This window comes from Helicoverpa armigera, chromosome 6 (assembly GCF_030705265.1).
Source record: "Helicoverpa armigera isolate CAAS_96S chromosome 6, ASM3070526v1, whole genome shotgun sequence".
Classification (NCBI taxonomy): Eukaryota; Metazoa; Arthropoda; class Insecta; order Lepidoptera; family Noctuidae; genus Helicoverpa; species Helicoverpa armigera.
Genome location: NC_087125.1, coordinates 8,232,821 through 8,253,953, shown reverse-complemented (window position 1 = coordinate 8,253,953; position 21,133 = coordinate 8,232,821). Strand labels below are relative to the sequence as shown.

At 34.2% G+C, this 21,133-nt stretch overlaps 1 protein-coding gene across 2 annotated transcripts in view; it reads left to right on the top strand.

Annotated features, from left to right (window-relative positions):
• Positions 1 to 1,332: 1,332 nt before the first annotated feature.
• LOC110375490 (sodium/hydrogen exchanger 9B2) overlaps positions 1,333 to 21,133 on the top strand; it is a 34,247-nt gene continuing 14,446 nt past the window's right edge. Inside the window, exons 1-7 of one of the 2 annotated variants that reach the window (XM_021333620.3) lie at positions 1,333 to 1,770; positions 6,911 to 6,971; positions 7,099 to 7,202; positions 14,396 to 14,633; positions 15,810 to 15,979; positions 16,571 to 16,785; positions 17,202 to 17,373. In XM_021333620.3, the coding sequence (XP_021189295.3) occupies positions 1,746 to 1,770; positions 6,911 to 6,971; positions 7,099 to 7,202; positions 14,396 to 14,633; positions 15,810 to 15,979; positions 16,571 to 16,785; positions 17,202 to 17,373 (985 nt within the window). In that variant the 5' untranslated portion in view covers positions 1,333 to 1,745. Of the gene's footprint in view, positions 1,771 to 6,910; positions 6,976 to 7,098; positions 7,203 to 14,395; positions 14,634 to 15,809; positions 15,980 to 16,570; positions 16,786 to 17,201; positions 17,374 to 21,133 lie in introns of both variants that reach the window. The other variant, XM_021333621.3, reaches the window with a different exon arrangement.

The window sequence follows — 21,133 nt, the reverse complement described above, 5'->3', positions numbered from 1 at the left end:
AAGAAGAGTCGTTGATGACGGCGTTCATAGTTAATGAGCAGCTAGTATCCGGCGGGTGTTACTGCGCAAATTGCCCGCTCTCTAAGGCTCGCCGTTTGCCAACTCGACGGGGGCCGTCTAGCGTGAAAGACGTTTCCGACCGTACGTTATTGTTTACCGCCGGAATGACTTCCTTTTGCTAGCGCATCTAACCAACACAGAGATTGCAAGTTGTTGCAGCTGCACAAACATATCTTTTTTGCGTACCATAAACAAAATATAGTCATCAATGCGGAGCTTTCCGCGTTAATAGCTCGTTTTGTGTGGCCAAATAGCTTCAGGCTTTGAATACGTGACGTTTTGCCAAGGCACACTATTTTATTGTGGGGTAGGGAGCATCGTTTCCCAGTTATTACGTTGCTGTGCAGAAAAGTAACTTCTTAACATTTTATTTTTGTTTAGTTAGCGAAATTAACTCATACCGTTCATGAAACACATTTGTAACGGCTCGGAAAAACTAAAAATAAAATTCTATTGAATTTGTGCCAAGTCAGTTGAACTAACATGGTTGATAATCTTTTTGTAACAAGGACAGTATATATTAAAAACACGTATAGTGTGTTGAGGTAATATAAAAGTGAATTACTTAATTAACACAAAAATGTTTGTAAGAAACAAATATCAGTAACGCTAATGTCTTTTAAAACAATACGTGTACATTTCAAGTAAATAAAGGGCCCCGCGTGATGAATGGGTTTCGGTTAATTCATTATGAAATAATTGACATGAAGCTAAATATAATCGAACTATGAAGTGCAGCCCCGTTTTAACTCACTATCGACGAGTTGACGTCCTAGTAGGCAATAAAATATATTTTAATTTTCCTTTGTGTTTTATGCTTTTCAGATAATACGGAATAGAAACATAAAAAGTAATGTATATGGCAAGTGCTAAAACATCAATTGTGCGTTCAAATTATTTTAAAAACAAACCCTGAAAATAATAGACATTATTCGTGAGTGCACGTGTTCTTGGTTCTCACACATTGAAAGAATAGTTAAAATGTTTTCATTTTGTGTCTTGTTATCAAAGTGTGTCAAGTTTATTGTATCTGTCTAGGAATGCGAATGTTTTCAAATGCTTGCCCTTAACATTTGTATATTATTACATTATATTCCATATTAATTTCTTTGTGAACCTACTTCCGATACAACTAATAAGTATTTCAATAAACCTAATTAAAATGCATAAAGTTTTCTTTCAACTTTGGTTGTTGAGCCAAATTCCACTGAAGCGACGAAGCAGTAAAGAATGTAAAATATGTAAATGTATTGGGTACTAAAATAAATCAATGTCCACTCATGAAAGTCTAGTAGGTACGAGTACAGTGACGCTGAAGCATCGTCATCTGTACGAGTGGCGCACACGTTTCTTGTTGAATAACTACTACGGGCTTATTTTCAAACTGAGACGATTGTGTGCCCACATACTTGTAGCATCGACATATTTCAACGTCCAGTGATTAATGTATTTTCTATTATGGCAATTGATCGTAGTGCGCATGCGACGAATTGTATTATTAGAGGGACGCTAAACGTGATCACACGGGTTCGTCGGTTGGGCCGACTCACGAGTTAAGTGCTCGCCGTGCTTTCAATGCAAACTATGTGCTGTCTACGCTAAAGCGCTTCAGTTCCATGTGTTATTTTTTACGCAAATAAGTAAATAAAAGTGTATGTTTGAGTTGTGAAAAAAGTGACGGAAAGATGACCCCCAATAACTGTGATATGGGTAAGTTTATTTAATCAAATATATGTTTTTAGGCAAGTTAAAATCATAGTGTTTAACTACATATTGTATAAATAAAAAAATATTAGGTATATCTGTATTTACATACTAATAAAAAATAACCACGAACGAAACATCACAACTAGAAACAAAATAGAAAAACGCGCGCACTTTTCCATATTGTTTTGAATTAAAAAATATATTAGAAAATATGAACTACCAATTTCCATACAAAATAACCCTTGGCAACATTGCAAAGTTACAAGAAGCATAGGGAACAGGAAAAAACTGGGAAGTAATAATATTTTGAAATAGTATTGTAATCATAATTGGGTTGGCATTGTTCCTCTACCGGTTGCCCAAATTATTATAGATCGTCCTATGTTTTTGTTTTATTAGATAACAATGGTCAGTAGTAGTAGATTGTCTCGACGAACCGTAGTTAATTATAGGTAATAATTGAATTCAGCTTCATGCTTATCAAAACTCAATGTTTTCACTGATTGTTTTGGATTAAGAATAGAAAATAGTGATTAACGTAGTTTGATGATTACAAATCCATTCACTACACAGCTCGTTATTTTTACGCAACTCTTTAAATAAGTATTGAATTACAAACCGTTTTCTTACCTACTGTTGTTATTTCATTGTTGATAAGCCACTGAAAAGTAACTGTTTTGGTTTGTATGTACTGCGAAAGAAAATTGTACGACGATAAAGTAACGTGGAATGAACAGCTGATTTCAATACTGCTATTTCCTTCTACTACCTTCAATACATGTAGGTAATTAGTGCCTACAATCACTCACGCCTGTTTAAATACGGAAGTAGGTAGACCATACGCACTCTAATTGTTCTTTGATTTGAGTCTAAACGGTGTATTTAGTAGGTCGATGTCGCATGGTTGAACTTTACGTAAACCAAAAGAAAAACGTATAAAATACATTTTCTATACTTGCTCGAATACTTGAAATGTAAAAATGTATAGAAACACTACATATTTTCAAATAATAAAAAGAAACATTAACTGACTTAATCACTTTCAATTGTGTGTTAATATAATTACAATAAAAAATAAGATTCGATTCTAAAAAGACAAATACAATAAAATCAAAAATGAACATGAATAGATGAATACCTATTTATTTCTCATCATGAATTTTTAGCCCTAAAACTGTACAATCAAAACATCGATGAAATTAGCATTCATGCTAATTTAATTCAAGTATATTTTTAGTTGCCCTCATTAGATTGCGAATCTTAATATGACCCTGATAAATACGCTCATTGCGTAAATTGAAATAATGAATTTCACTAATTTAAATACTTGATTAGCGTTTTACTGTTGTCATGTGAATTTAGTCATTTAAAAATAACTCACAAACATTCAATCAAATCAGGCTGAAAATCAGCACTTTATGACCGTCAAAAACGTGGTGGCCTAGTGGGCAAAGAACCAACCTCTCGAGTATGAGGGCGCGGGTTCGATTCCAGGTCAAGCAAGTACCAATGCAACTTTTCCAAGTTTGTATGTACTTTCTAAGTATATCTTAGACACCAATGACTGTGTTTCGGATGGCACGTTAAACTGTAGGTCCCGGCTGTCATTGATCATCCTTGGCAGTCGTTACGGGTAGTCAGAAGCCAGTAAGTCTGACACCAGTCTAACCAAAGGGTATCGGGTTGCCCGGGTAACTGGGTTGAGGAGGTCAGATAGGCAGTCGCTTCTTGTAAAGCACTGGTACTCAGCTAAATCCGGTTAGACTGGAAGCCGACCCCAACATAGTTTGGGAAAAGGCTCGGAGGATGATGATGACCGTCAAAAACGAATACGAAAAGAACACCCCTTCAAATCAAAAGTTAATATTATAGCTACATATTTCATAAAAATAAAGAAAAACGTAAATGCACTTACAATTCAAATAAAAGTAAGTAGTAAATACTAAGTAAGTAAGTATTATACTTAAGTAACATTTTACACTAAAACAAAAGTGTAGGTATTGAACCAACAAATCAGGTTAAATTAGATGCGTAAACAATAATTCTGCACATCGTCTATCCGGTCACATGTATAGATGACTCGAAGCATTTTCATGTAGGTATAATCACCATGCTAATTGGTCACCTAAAACAATAGTCAACGAAGTTATAATCAATTTCCACACGACCCCATCTCCGCACGACCCCATAATATAGGTAATATATAAGTATCATGAAAATCATTTCATAAACGTGAAGTCGATCACATACACTAGATACATCTGAGTTTTGATTTTTGTAAAAATAAAAGCATTATTGAGTTCTAATAAAATAAAGTGTTAATTAGTCAGTCTGTTTTAGTGCGTAACCTAATATAAATTCGTCAATAAAACAATTGATGAAAACACTCGTACACGGATTTCAATGGATATCCGCGGATAAATCCATCATCGAAGTCAATTTCGGAGTGAAGTGTTATCCATAATGCCATTTATTATGTATATGATGCTGCTTATTGAAGGTACTACTTTAATACTTTATTTCTGAAACCAAAACGGGCTTCGCCAGATTTTGTATCACCTAAAAATTATTTAAAATCAGTGTGCATTTTCTCACTGTGAGAATATTTGAACTCATTCTCACGGAAGCACCGAAAATATTGTTAGATCCAAAAAGATATGATCCTACTGCTGAGAACTGCTCCATGCCGCCTCAAAGACGCGACACACTGGTCCTTTGCCAACTTTATCCTGATCCTCTAAAGAATTCAATTCACCGTATATAGCTACAATATATTTTGTCATGAAACTTTTAATGTATTATTTTTATGGTAGTCTTATAACATAAATCTATTTGAAGTCCCACGGTTTCCAGTCTATTTCGGTTTTTTCCGGATTTTTTGTCATTGTGTCACCTTGTAGATACAATACGATGTACACGTGTTGTCTACTCGCTTCTAACACAAGTCGTATGTAACATGTAGACATATGCCCACCATGTGTAAAATGTCCTTTCGTAATAGGTCCGAGGCCGGAATTAATATGTTTTTCAGTTAAATATCTGACAAAATAATCCCACGTTTCTAGCCCTACTTATGTTTCAAGCTGACTGCTTTATATTTTTTATACATCATTTTATAGGTTTCATGCTAAAAAGTTTTCCTTTAGAACATAAGAGTCAAACTGACAGTCTTATAAAAGGTGCAATAAGACGTACCCAGTAACTATTGATCAGACAGACATCGCATGCAAGATAATTATTGTCTTTGAGTAGTAATGGACGAAAACCACTTAAAATATGACACGTGAATACTTAAACAATAATATATGTACACATTTGTCTCATATTACTACGAGCAATAAAAGTTAACGTGATGCACGAATGATAGATAAATATTTTAAAGTGTCTGCACAGATATTAATAGCCCACGATACAATTTAGGAAATCTCCATCTGTACAGTCGACACCAGAAGTCAATTGATTTGTATTGATACTCTTTAAAAGCTGAAACTGAAACAAATCTCCAGTTTTGAGTAGCAACAGCAACTATTTAAGTCATATAAAAGAAAATCAATTTTTCTGAATTTAAATATTGTAAAAATACAACGTACCAGTAAATTGTGATTATAAGGGTAAAAACATACTTTTATTTCAATTTAGGGAAATGATCTTTCATAAAATTCTCGGTCCCTAATTATTTGCAAACTTTTCTTGTCTTCACCTCGACGGAGTTAACACCTAATGTAATTAACAATACTTTTAAATGGTCGTTACGTTCATGCCACGTAATGACTTTTGTTTTGTTTTCTTAAATAAGTCGACAGAATTAATTTGTTGTACACGTAATCTGGGACTAATGTAATGAAAATATATTACTCTAACTTTTCTCCAAATAAACATCGCCTATTTACTCCAGTACCTACCTAATCGCTAACTCTATTTTTATACTATTAATAAGGAATTCTATACCAAGTTTTTCCGGTTTCTTAGAAGCTGGTTCAGGAAAAAATATTTTATTATATACCTACGTATTTGAAACATCGATTACAAACTGTGTTAAGTTACCATTGTACATATGTCCTGCAAATGCAATGTGCGTTGATTCACAATACAAGGGTATATCAAATATGTACTAAGTCAACTATGAATGATGTGTTAAGCTCAGATGACTCACGTGCAGAAGTGAATACGAACTAACTGTTAAATTATATAACACTTTAGTAGTCCATAACTTTTTATTATTAAGTAAAAGAGAGATGAGTAATACACTCACACAATCACCAACCACTTCACCGTCACACTTTTCGAAAGATTATTAAACTGAATTGCCGCTAAACATATGTACAGGCCCGTTAAACACATAGAAGATATCGGAACTACAATTTACAGAAAAAAACTATATTAAAGACGACTTCTAGATTTTAAAGGAAATATTGAAGGCCATAATAGCCATCCTAAACATTCATCACTGTTGCACTATTTCACAGAGTCACTTTCATGTTTTACACAATAGGTTAATATAAAATAGCAATAGATTACTTGACTTACCTCCTTATAAACCACCACCATAAGAAACCAGTCAAGACGAATTTTTAGCTTTACCAGCATCTTTTTTTATTTCAGCCGAAATGCAAACGCATTTATGTCTATACAGTTGTGAACGCACTTTGTGCTAAACAAAGTGACTTCTTTACTGAGGTGCCATAGACCTATAATAGCATTGTGCGATATTAAAATTAAAGTATTTTGCAATTAATATTGGTCACTAAAAATCATCGTCAAAAAAAATGCACAAGCTAAAATCGTGACTGTCTAGGGAGCACCTAATGATAGCCCTATACCAAGAACGATAAAAGAGATCCAATCAAAGAGTATCTTACCTCCAACCTTTATATACAGCATTCATGGAGCGTACCTCATGTTCTAAATTCGAAAAACGCGCCATAGATTTGATTTTCATTGTTCGAAAGTTCAAAACTTCAAGGTTCTTTTTTTGAAAGTAATGACCACATTTCCATGCATGTTTGAGAAAAATATTTTAATTGATTCTCCAAGGCTTGAAAAACCTCTTACTAAAAAAATAAGTACAAAATAATAACAACCAGTCATACTTTATTTAATAGTAAAGACATGATTTATTCATATAATTGTTATTGAATTTCAGATAAAAATGAAAACGTAAGGGCAACAAATGTTACCACCTTCGAACTAGGATCCGCCAAAACGTGAGTAAGTACTTGTATGTGTATATAATATTTCCATTCAATCCACACCTTCCTAATCTTGTAGTTTGTTACAACAGTAAGCTTTTGAGCACAAGTTTTATATGCCATCTTACATTCTCTGTTTCAGTACTCATCCCGAGAAAAATGAAAAGAAAATATTTCTTCGAAAGTTGTTGCAGACACTTCCCTCTGTGTCCGAATTAAAACAATACGTCGGCGTCTTTCTTTGTGGTAAGTATACGAACAACAATGATGACAATATCTCCGCGAACAATAGACTATCTTATTCCAGATTAGAAACTCCCACACACCTTGACCGAAGTAGGAGTTCAATATTGAGGATTGCAAATGTTTGACAGAATATCTAACACAGTATTATCATAGATCAAAGACAATATCTGTTCTAAGCAAAGTGCGTATACCATTTTAGGTATAAAAAGACAAAGACCAGCACCTGCCTTAGCTGTATACAAAACAATATTAATCGCCTTTATTAATACAGTGTTTTCCAAATAACGTTATTATTTCTTTCGTATCTAATTAATTAGTGATCATGTTGGCGTCACCGAAAGTGCCGTCCCCAATCGAATGGCGGGAACATTTTTATTAAATATTCCGTTGATCCGTGTAATTGATCTCTGGCATGTAGTTCATGTCTAGGGTTGCCACCTCTGAGAAGAGATTATCCCGGCTGAGCGGACGGTAGCACTGGCCTGTGAACTAATAACGTTACTGAGAGATCACCAAGCTAACAGACAAGCGTGATGATGTCTGCAAAGACGGATCATGTGCCTTGCAACAACTTTGTGTACAATGCATGTGTCTGACAGTTTATTTACCTTCTATTGCACTGCTATAGGAATAAACATTTAACATAAACTAAGATCAATGCAGGCACAAAAAAGTTCAGTGATTCCATTCAGATAGAAGATTTTTCCATTGATAATTTTATGATAGCAAGCAAGCATTCTATAATGTTTTGACCTAAATGAATCGTGTCATTCACTTTATAATTTGTACTACGTTACAGCGCCTTTTAGCCTTCCTGTCATGAACTAATGACATTTTCTATTAAGTGGCCTCCTTATGCACTTCCCATTTAGGAGAAACCTTTTTGAAATGAAAATGTAGGTAATGCTGAACTAAACACAATTAAGACAAAAGTATCTTCAGTTAATAAAAACAACGAAATTAATGCATACAGTTTTACACTTCAATTAACAATTACTTTAAGATAGAAAGATGTTCTTCCCATTTCCAATTCGTTTTCGATTGCTTCTTTACTTAAAGGTTTTTCATACTCCAACTGATATACAAATATTCAGTAAATACACAAAAAAACATCGTGCTTTATGTATTGTCCAACACCCAGTTATTTACAAACCCATAATTCAAAATGAAGATTTATGACATTAATCCCATTTAAGTAATACTGGCAATAAACTATAGGGCTACACCACCAGCCAATTAAGGGCGCATAACCTTGTCATAATATTTGACGTGCATATTAATTAGTTCTACCTCAGTGCAGCCGTGACTTAGAACATACTAGTTTGTATTGCCGAGCCCACAAGATAAACTCAATTCCAAGTAGCACTAAAGTAAGCTTTGAACACATAGGAACACAAACATCAGGTTAACGATGGTAATAGGTTGGTAGCAACCTCATGCAGCCACCTCATTATACAGAACGTTACAGCAACCACACGGTTAAACAGTGGTTACACTTTGTCACATTTGTACGAGTATGTTTTCTCTAAATGAACATAAGATTTTTATACAAAGGCGCTTTACAGTTTGCTGGCACTAAACTTAACCGTGCCTTAAGCGTTTTATGTTTAGCATATTATGAGAATTTAATGTAATAAAAAGGAAACATTAGCGCACCTGAAAAGTAGGTACTCAATGTACGTTGTAGGATTTATTGTGACTTTTATATGCATTTTTGTCATTATTGACCGTGAATAAACGGTTTTTCCGATCATGACATTGTTGGGTACTGAATTTGAAAAATTAGGAAGATGCCTTTAGTAAAGTTATTCCTCTTAAAACCATCTTCATATTCTCCGTCCATTTATCGCTTACTTAATGTAAGTAGCCAGTATGTATTACTGTCGTTCTACTTGGTATCCAGAGCATTACTAATTATCCCTTCACAAGGAAAAGAACTTCGGCCCACATTTTCACAAAGGGGTGCGTCGTGTTGGCCTCATCGGGACAGTAATGTCTTTTATTTTGAGGGTTTGCGCATAAGAGGAATACATTTTATAACATGATTGAGCTATGTCATCACTTGATTAAGCTATAGCGACATTGTTTAGTATTTACTTTCTTACGATTACGCTTTGTCTGATTCCATATTAAAACTTCTTGACGCAAGCAAGGTTTAATGTAGATCTGTTCAAGTAGCTGACACAGACAAACAAACAAAGGTGTAATGTCAATTGTTGCTATACTTCAGCCAATTGCGATAATTACCCTTCATCTTAGGCTCATCTTTAACAACACGAACTATAAATCAACATTAAATTAAAGTCTCGTGCTCTCAATAACATAAGGTACATTTTGTCGTTTAGCAAATTAATTGTAACAAGCAAGAAAGTTGTTTCAAAGACTTCAGAGACAATAAACAGAGTTCGAAGAACTTATGTTTCTGAGTGTAAGTTCAATTGAGACCTTAGAAAATAAAGGCCACTTCCTCACTTTTAATTACCTTTGAGCATAACTTCGCAAATTGATTCCGTATTTTGCGAATAAATTGACAATAGAAAATAGTTCTTGTCCTGCGCTGTGATAATTAAGTTTCAGTCATCGGTTCCTTGAATGCCTGCTTCAAAAGAACACAATTAATTTTAAGGGTTTGCAGGAAGTTTTCCTATGAATAAATTACCATATTACAAAATATCATCGTAATTAGTCACTCAACTGATTTATTATTGTTTGACTCATCTAGCTAGAACCAGCTTCTTCTTGCATAATCTCACACATGTGTAACCACTACAGGTACTTGGTCACTGAAATGTGCATTTTAATTAGCTAGATAGTCAATAAATAAGCATACCTATTTGTTGTTCCTACTTTTATGTTCACATCGTTTAATGCTTGTAAGTGATCATCATATTGCATAATCTTTTCAATATCATAAATAAGATAAAATCAACAACTTGTAGTATAATAAGCTATTATAAAGTAAGTAAATTTAAAATAAACATACAATCAGAAAGTTGTAAAATGGCGAAGTTCTTTAAAGTTACAAATAAAATGCAAACAGTTTAAAGGACGGTGAGAAGTGTTGAGAAACTGCCACGGGGTTAAAAAGGAGCAGGAAACGGTCAAGTTTACAATAATTAAGTAGGTATTACAACTTTGTTTCGGAGTCGATTTTGTAATTTGTTACTGAATAACCTTTATAGTTATTACTTCGATTTTTACTAAAAAGGAAAATGAGTAATTACATTGAACGTATTTTGTACGTACTATAGAATGTATTAAAGAAATTATCACCTTTCCTGAAAAAATACGCTCTACTGAATTTGAGCAAAAAATAGCTTCTGGGCAATGATTCGTCTTTAAAAACAACGGCAACATATAAAACAAAACACACTCCATATACTACAGGGTCAAGTTGTTATAGTAAGCCATTATGAGCTAATAGCATTGTCTAGGAAGAAAACGACCATGACTCCCCGTTGTTTACAAAAAGACTTAAAAAGGTATTTCAAAGCAATTGTCGATCCACAGCTGTAAGGACTTTGTTTTAATAATGTTGAGTGCGTCTAACCATTGTTGTTACTGCACATTTAATTAAGTTCTAAGTACATTTTTTATACTGAATTCATTCTTTCTGAACAGTCGCTATAGCTGTGAAAAAACAGCAGATACTATTTTAGGCTTTATTCGGGTCCTCCGAGAGTAAACAAGCCTAACCTAAAAATATCCAAATTGGTATGTATAGATGTAGATGGGATATCTAAACTGAATCAATTTGAATAACTGGATGTTACATTCGCTTCGGGCGCTATCACGTTAGCGTATGCAGAACGCAGGCGTTCGCCGTAAATATCCACAGTGTAGACGCAAGGCAAACAGTGCGCGGGTGTGTCCCATACCTAATATAGCATCGTGTCCACACAGCAGCCTAAAAACCAATAAAAATGTTTTTTTGATGGCGAAAGTTCATTCACTAGAATATTCACTTTTTCACCGAGGAAGCAATTTATTCGGCAGTAATATGGAGGCATTTTTTATGGGAACGCTTTGCTAAGTAAATAAAAATCTGTTCTCGAGATTTTCAAAAGGGATTAAATGTACATATTAGGTTCTTTGTAAGCAAAAAATTAAATTTCTTATCACATGTTTGTTTTCTGGCTAGTCCGCTGAATCTTAACGAAAATGAACATACGCGTTACAGATCAATTTCAACAATCACATAAAACTTTTTATGCGAGTTCTCTTCTTCAGTAATCGAACTCATCAAAGTCATGACCATATACTATCTTCTATCTTTCGTCTAGGCCAATAACCTGTGGAAATCGTAGTAAATTTTACGTGAAACTACGTCACAAGTCCAACAATAGCCCAATTGAAGTCAATGTCCACGTGATAATTGTAATGTCCAGGCGCCGCAGAAACACTCGTATCGGAGAATATTTCGCTTCTGAATCGAACACAATAGGTAATTTACACTTTAACGAGCCTTTCATTAATGATAACAGATGCTTGTGGTGGCTCATAGTTGTATGTGTCCTGAGCCGTAATATAACGTACCTAGTGACAGTAGTCCTTTAACCTTTCGTGTGTTTTAGACGTGGATCCACGCGAGACACGATTAATTTTCTATTGTTCTCTAATTAGCGGCATTCAAGAAGTTAAACAATATATGCCTAGCCTTTTCCTAACTATGTTGGGGTCGGCTGCGAGAGTCACCCGATACACCTAAGTACCAGTGTTTACAAGGAGAGACTGCCTATTTGACCTTCTCAACCCAATTATCTGACCAACCTGGTACCCTGACTGATTTTCATTGTCATATTATTACTTTCGATCGTCAACGATAAAATATATAAACAGTCAGAAAAATATGATTGGTAGCCAAAACAATTTCATTGCCAATTGGCCTCGTTGTCAACCGTGTATTGTTATTGTGAATCAGTGCTCGTGAATTATTTCGAATTGCTTCCACATTGTCTTGTCAAGTCGTAAACACAGAACAGACACTGTCATAATGGCTACTAGACAATAATTTTATGGCTATTAATAGAAACACTGCAGACATAATTAAAAGTTTACATAACGTTGGGACTTACCCAGTTACACACTTCTAAAATAAACCCCTTTTATAATCTTCATACTGTAATAGGAAAAATCTTGGGCATCACATTACCTACTTCACTTTTATTATTTCTCGTCCCTATTCCATGAAATTGTCCTATTGCTGAAATATTCTTTCAGGCAAGACTCGAGACATAGGCGTGGGTTATCACCCGAGGTATAAAATCGGGGCTCGGGTTTTATTATACTGTTTCTATACCTGCTAACATAAAATGTCTAGCTACATTACGGACTGAAAAAACGAATATCAAAGGATTTCCTGTTTGGGTGTTTCAATCAGCCAATCAAACTAGACCAGATTCATAGTTTTGTGTGTGGACGTGATTAAATCAATTGGTCTATGCTATTGGGATTGATATGTTCGATATCAAAGCTGTTTTCTAAATGTATTACATAAAAATAAAAATATGTACATGACATAAATGTGAAATGAACTAATTAAACATTCTGCTGGAGGTTTTGTCTTACTAACCAATATTGTTTCTTTATAAAAAATTCGGCAGTGGAATGCCGGACTTTTAGTAATACGTAAATCTGTCCCCAAAATCTTCTATCGGAAACAGTATTATACAGATGTACTAACTTGGCATGAGATAACAAGGTGGATGTACAGACAAATATCCGTTATTTCATTCCTCAATAATAAACAAATATTTTCAAGATCTATGTCACGGCTATAATCACTAACAAGAACACAATCTTGCACAAATGAATTCTCATCATTTTCTTTTATTCAAAATTGATCTTCTTCTCCCACTTTGTATGGATAATGGATGGGGTGACGGTGGCTTAGTTTGTCATTTGACAGCCAGACGATTGTAACAATTCCTCACAGAAAACATTATAAGGCCCATTTGAACAGATAACAAGCTAAGATTATGAGCACAGTCGGTAACTTCGCTCCATATTTTATTTGAGAGATTAATAATATTTCTTGGTTGTTTTCATGTCGCCATAAATTACTTTTCCGACAATAAATTTGGGAGTCCGCAAATGGCATCAGACAACAGCTGGTTATTATGACCCTTGCTTCTAAATCGTGATATTACTGGACCTTATTCTGAAAAGCTTGGTTTATTTAAATGAATTATGTTAGTACTTGCCTACTTAATTAACTAACGAAACCATTAATGTTTGTTGTTATGCAAACTGAATGGTGCTTTTAGTTTTCTATTTCGAATTCTGTTTAGGTCATCTTTATATTGAACTTAATATGTATAAAGTGTAAACAAAAAAATACTTAATGTGCAGGATACATTATAACTTATAGGAACTACTTCTTGAATACTTTGAAAGTCTTAAAGTCGCGAAAATAAAATAATATAAAGTAAATAAGCAGATAATTACTGTAAACCGTGTTACTAAGATGTGGAATAATACAGACTAAATTTTTATGTAACATCGCTCCTTTCCATATTCTCGGTAGAAACTAATTAGTGTTAGAGCGTTAATAACATTATTATTAAGAACACAGGTAGGTAAAGCTTTGGTTACGAAAGTAATAATAAATAAATAACGTTTAATAAATAAATTAGAATGACTAGCATAGGATTGTAAAGACCTGGACATGCAGATACATGGAAAAAGCTATTAACTACATGGGAAGCTTTTATCAAGGTGTGTGGTGATTTTAAAGAAAAGTGAAACAGACTGATGACACTATTTCTATACCTATGTAAACGTCGAAAAATCTTCCAGCTCAGTCTATACATATCCTTCAAGAATGGAGACTTATTTTTTATGTCTCCAATTTTCCTCACGAGATTTTCTGGCACCTTTAGTCAAAGGCGACCTAAATAAACTAGGAAAGTATCTCATATGATATTTTAAGGCACATTTTACCTAGTTTTTGAATCGCTTTTCTAGTGACTGAGTATGAGCCTGGATTTAGCCAAATTACGACGATATTTTCACGTTAGTCGGAATAAAATAAATATTGTTACCTACCATTACGACATGTTACTATTATAGAAAATGACTATGTATAAACAGTGATATCTCTATCTTATTAGCTTATATAATAAGGAAGGTTTTTACCCATATTTGCTAATTACATATTGTGTAAGACTTCAACATTTTTTTCCTTTTTCCAGGGGTAACACTATGGGGTTCATCATGGTTCCTATTAAAAGACTCCGTGCTCCCAGATGGATACTTATTCAAAATGGCCGGAGTAGTCATAGCAGGGTATATGTTTGGTCAAACATTAGAACGATACACCACAATCAACCCAGTCGTCGGGATGACGTTAACTGGAGCGCTTTATAGATATTTTGGACCACCGAACTTTCTAGAAAGTCCCACAGCTGATCTCATTGATTTTCATTTAAGGTGAGTTTTCTATAAACAGACAACAGTTGATACGTAGATCCATGAAGTATGAGACAGGGGTAAACTTTCGGTATTGTTTCGCTTTGAGAGTTCGATCATAACATCATATTTTTGAAACAAGTCGTATGACACTGCTAGAGAAACCCAGGTTAATGAACCATTGGAAGTTAAAAAAAAAAACTGAACAGCATAACTTCATAACGACATAAACACCTGTACACAAAACTTTGTTAATTAATGAAACAAATTGTTTAAGCCTCAGCTTTCTTAATGACGTAATAAATGAGTCTGCTTAATTGATTCGGATCTTGCCACATCGTAATTTTGTAACTTAATTATGTGTATAGGTACTTATAACGAGTTGCCGGCTCATAGAATGGCTGATAATTTAATGGGGGACTTACGTCAATTTTGCTAATAGTAGTACTACATGATGCTAGGGCTGGGGACCCATTAAATTAATTACCGAGCGTCAACGCGCTCATCATCCTCACCTGCCTTTTCAGAGAAAAATATACCCATAAAAACTTTGAAATATTTTTAAAATATTATTTTACTTAAAAATAATTTCACTTTTCGAAACATTATTGGGCATTACTCACTTTAAAAAGATAACATTTTCGCATTAAACCTGCGTTGCTTTTTGCTTATTATTTAAATATGAAATATTGAAATAATATTTAAAGTGATTCAGAGTGCCATTTAAATGTAGACACGCGGAGTAATTGTAAACCTATTTATTTATCGGCAAATACAAATACTGTCCAGTGTTTCATTATGCATGTCAATATGGATTCACATAAAATCCTTTTTATAGTAATGTGAAAGTTTCAAAAACAAAACTTATTTAGCTATTTCTAGGAAATTCTAAGAAACAAACATTTAGTATAGTGATACAACCTAAAGGCTGGATTATGTGAAAGTCGACATGGCTGCATGCTTACTTGTGAGACGACGGCCTATAGATGAGTATATAAGCAGAAGATATGCTTCACCAACCCCGAATAGAATTGAGTCCTCACTTCCTCATAAAAAAACATTGTCTTCAAAGAGCTTACAAAACTACAAAGCCTAAAAGTATTAATTATCCCAAGATATCCACCAGACTTCCCAATAATTGAAGTTAGTTGAAATTTCATTAGCTACACTTGAATGAACAAGTTTTTATTCTTTCAGGCGAATCTACCCCGTCATTATCCTGACGAAGGGCCCGCTCACTTGGAACTGGGAATATATAAAAAATAATTCAGTAAAAGTTTTCTCATTGGCCACACTGCCTTGGACCGTCGAGTGTTTATCTACCGCCTTCTTCGCCCACATACTACTCGAGTTTCCTTGGTACTGGGGTAAGTAATACAAACTTTCAATCTCTCTAATGAACTATAATGACTTGTAGCTTGTTTACCCGTACTAGAGTTTTCAGCGAAGTTATTTTCCATGATAGGGTATTTTATAGTCACTCGAGTTTTCGCAAGCATGCACGCATGCAGGCAGGCCCTCATGCGTGCATGCTTGCGAAAATTTTTAGGATTTAGCAGATATTTCTGGTCATACTGTGGCGCGTATGACGCCCATAACTAAATATAAAAAATACATGTAAGATACTATGAATATGTTGGCAGCCCGCATGCGTGCCTACCCTGCATGCGGTCTCAAACACGCACAACAATAAAGAGACCCATAGTCCCTGTTAAACCTCTCGCTGCTAACAAACGGTAAAGCTCAAGATGAAAACGTGCACCGGTTATTGCTTGAAAACGGCTCAGTGACTTCATTCACACAAATCCGCATTCATCTGACGACAATTGAGCCTTGTGTGAGTCAAGTATGTTGAATAACACAAAGCTGAATATTTCAAAGAAAGCACCTATGCATGTAGCGTACCAATATTTCAATCGATTATCCTGTTATTGAAAGATATTTGCTTGTGTTCGCAGGCTTGCATCTGGGATCCATCTTAGCATCAGTGTCACCAGCAATAGTTGTGCCAACAGTGAATGGTTTTTCTGCAAGAGGTTTAGGAACCAAAAACCAAATAGCACTCCTTGTAGCGAATGCCGGAGGTCTTGACACGGCATTCACAGAGGGCGTGTGTGGAGTCATTAATAGTGCCATATTTTATCCAGCGCCACTTGTTTACAGGATTGTAAAGGTAATTCAAAGTTATCAAACAATTTTTATTTCAATAAATTTCAACAAAAGCAATAAATATTTACAACGCAATTGTTACGATTTATGTGGCATCATTTATTTTTTATCACTCAAGCTATTAATGCTAATGGACTTGCTAAATTCAGTTTCAACGCGTAAAACCATTATAAAACCTAAATATTGTAGCAACATGCTTTATAAATAGGCACGTCTATCTCTAAAACATTTCTATTTTATAGAAATGTATTTTTGTCTTCAACAATAAATTCAAATTTCGGAATCCGGCCGTACTTATCCACACTTGAGATCGTTTCAAAGAAACACTCGCAACTACGTATTCTTTAAAATCAAACCGCTTTCTCTCAAGGTTCAATTTAGATATAGGGCCCTATACCTTTTTGTTCGTAATTTTGGCAGGGTTTGCTGGCTATATTCGTCGGTATCGCCGTCGGAATATTCTGGGGAGTGTTATCAGACAGTCTGCCGGATCACAGTGACATATACGCGCCAACTATACGAAGCCTGCTCATTTTTGGTGGCGGTGTATTGTTGACTTACGCCGGTGGATATCTCGGATGGGGTGGCACCTGTAAGTACTTGCGTGTTTATGAACAGTTTTCATGAGAGAATTATCCCTGAGAGTATTTTAAGAGCAATGTATCGTATCTACACTAAAAGCATTACAATCCATCAGTTGGCTGAGACCTAAAACAGACACTCTTCGCATGAGAATTTGTCCTATCAAATGTAGATTCAGCTGCAAGTATGTATTTAATCATAAAATTACTATACCTGAAAGAGAACCCTATTCTGAGAAAGATAAAAAGAAATGTGATAACGGGTGATTATTTCTAATCTGTTGACCGAACTGCTTACGTTACATAAAACTACATACTTCTATCTTCTATATTCTATATGTATCTTCCTAGAAATCCTCAAAAAAAGTAAGAATTAGATTATTATTATCTTCTATTCCTAGAAATCCTCTAAAAAAAGTAATAAGAATTGGTTTGAATAAGAATCAAGTGGCAACATTATTTATTTATTTAAACATCATCCAAATACTACCCACTTGTGCTATATGAAGACATAGGCATATACAAAAAATATATGTGTGCGGAAAAAAAAATGCTGTACTTTACGTAATACTTAAAAACTACTATCAACTGCAATAATAAAAAGAGAGCTGCATTAGCACTTCAATGCGCATCACTTACTTTTCGGCTTACAAATAATAAAGATAATTGTGTTTACAATGCAAAAGAATCGTCTTTATTATAAATAGCTACTGTATGATATTAGTTTACCTGAGTAAACACGGTAATACGAGAATGTGCGATAAGAAAATGTAAATGTGTATGTATAATGTGTGTGTGTACGTCATCATGGGAAATAGATGGCAGCTCGAGATAATGAATTGTTCCCTCGGGTTACGTAATCATTCTCGAATTGTCACAGGAACGGTTTGTCATAGAACTTCTTATTTTTACAACACAAGGGGGGAACAAATCAGAGTGCATTAAAAACGAAATCTGCCAAAGCCACAATATATTCTTTTTTATTAATATGGTACTGGCCAGTTTCACGTTTATTTACATTAAATTTTATGTTTAATTTGAATGTACATATTTAATTTACCTATTTATGGCGTTTGTAAATATTTAAATGATTCGTGCATAAAATGAAGCAAATAGGACTTTAGTAATTTAGTAAACTTTTTAAATTTGAAGCACAAACATAATTTTTTTAGCAGTGAAAATAGAAATAAAAGAAAGCTGCATAAAATTAAAATCCTTTTGTATAAAATTGGACTTAACGAGTTAGTCGATGACATAAGCACATAATACATGTAGCTAAATGCGATTGATGAGTTCATCTTCTTTTAGATACCTTAGAATTTTAAATTTTCTCAGAAAATAAGTTAAGCAGATGATAAGCCTAGATTACAATAGCGATCATTAATCAGTCAAAGTCAAGTGTAGCTGAGTCAGACGTGACAATAAAATAAAATGACTGAATATCTTGTACGCAGTGCGATAGAATTACGTTAACACGTGTTTAACTTAAACATACGTCGTGTTGGATTAGTCAAGCTGATAGCAAATAATAAATGTGTTACCCTACTTTTGTTGGGGATAACAAACATACTTAACAGTGTACCAATGCTTGTGGGATAATATACTTTTAAATAGTAAAACAATTCTTTCCAAGATCTAATTTTTCTTTTCAGCACAATGCACAATAATTTTAAATATAAAGCAATTAAGTTAGTTACGAACAGGGTTAACTAGTTTAACTTTAAACGACTTTCGAATAAAAAAACAGCATTTTAATTTACATTTTGATTTAATTTAAGCATCATGCTCGGTTTGTTTTATATAAAGATTTGAATAGAATTTTCAATTTTGATGAAAATCTTAAACGAGTAGGTACATTCAGAATTGAAGTTCACTTTCGCTTTCAATTCGATTCGATTCAAATGACTAAGGATTCGCTTGTCCACTAGATAGGTACGAGTACATGACTACTCTTTATGTCAAGCAATGCACAGCTTGGACACTGCAAATCGTATATGTTCACTACGAACGTCCAGGTTCAACCTCAGTCAGTACAAGACTACACATGGGTGACCGTTTTATTAACATATCGGGTGGTCTCAATATATTGGTTGAGACATGTCACGGAGGACCACAAAATGCCTGTCCTGCGGTCCTCCTACCCTGTCGTAGCCGATAGGTGTCACATCGGACAATGCTGGTGTGAAATAGAGGGTACCCCTGTATTTGGATAGAACCCCTTAAAAGCGAAAGGGTATTTCTGGGCTTAACTGCTGTAAACTGAGATATGGTTTTCAAAAGGGTTATAGTTTCAACTGGATATAAAAACTGTGGGTTAATTATGAAAATATATCGGACTACTTACAGTATTAAAATTTAGATGATTAATGTATTAATACAACTCAGGCCGACTTATAAACCCAGTCACGTATTAAGAAATCCTCTGCTTTCCTACTGAAGCAAATTGTAATCAAATAAACTTACTTAATTGGCAATACTCAAGTTGTCTAAGTATTTAATATAATTAATGAACGACACAGCAAATTGTACAACAAATAAACCGTTACTCCGTACCAAATATTTATTTAGGGAATGAGACCAGTAAAGTTGCACGTTATAAAATCTAGATAAATAGGTATCTTACCATATGAGACAAACGTGCCCAAAATTCATATTAAAATACAAAATTCTTCCAAAATAAAATTATTGCTAGACTTTTTGTCAACAAACGTATTCAAAAGGTATTTTCCGTAGTAATAAGATACGGTTGTAATTCCACGCCTACGATCAATGGTTCTGTTTATAAGGAAAACTATTCTTAGCTATGGAAGTTTTCAGCTTGAAAGAGGTTAAAGTACCTACTACTTGAACTTCCAAAATATATACCTACATAGAGAGGTATATGTAGGTAGAAAAAGGATACCATATAAGTTAACCTTATTTTTTTTAATGCTACTTTCCGCTGCCAATAATTTTGTACGTAACAGGTTCGTAATATGCCACCAAATGTGTACAACGCGGCAACGTGACAATTATTAAGAGTATCTGCTCGATTCCGCCCATCCATCCTCAGTTTGACAGCAGCTGCCGCAGTTTAGTTGTCATCGAAAGATTTTTATGTCTATTTCCGAGCTCCTTTATTTTCATAAACTTAGATTAACGACACCTTTTAACGAAGGTAACCTTACCTAGACTAATAATGAAATTACGAGAACACAAAAGCAACCAAAGCAGACAAAGTGAATCTTTGTCTAAAACCCTTCCCCAAATTATTTTTGGGTTCGGCAGTTATGAAGCGACGCGAGGATTTGGCTCCAGCGGGTTATGAGCCTGACTCAAGTAAATGCGTATAAAAAAGGAATTTCACTCATCGTTCTTATGCACGAAGGTTGACGTTAAGAAGTCCCGGGAATTCCGTCGTAAAATATTACCGAAGATATTCGTCGAACACGTCGAATTTTTTAGAGTATTTGTAACTTATATCAGTTATTTAGTGCCTTCCACTGTTGTGTTAAAATATGCCTATTTTTTTGCAAACTAAATAAAACAAAAAACTCTAAAAAGCTGTTAACAAAATTTAAATATTTAAACTATGTAATAACAAAACACATAGTCACTGAAGTATTGTTATGCTAAACCTAAATGTTATAATAACAAGCGATTAATATTCTATAAACTTTCAAAGTTTTTAGAAAAGCGCAAACATTAATTACAACTTAAAATTCAATCTATCATTCATATTTACTCATACCTTAGTAAATCTTTTTTTTATGTCTAGCTATTGAATATCTG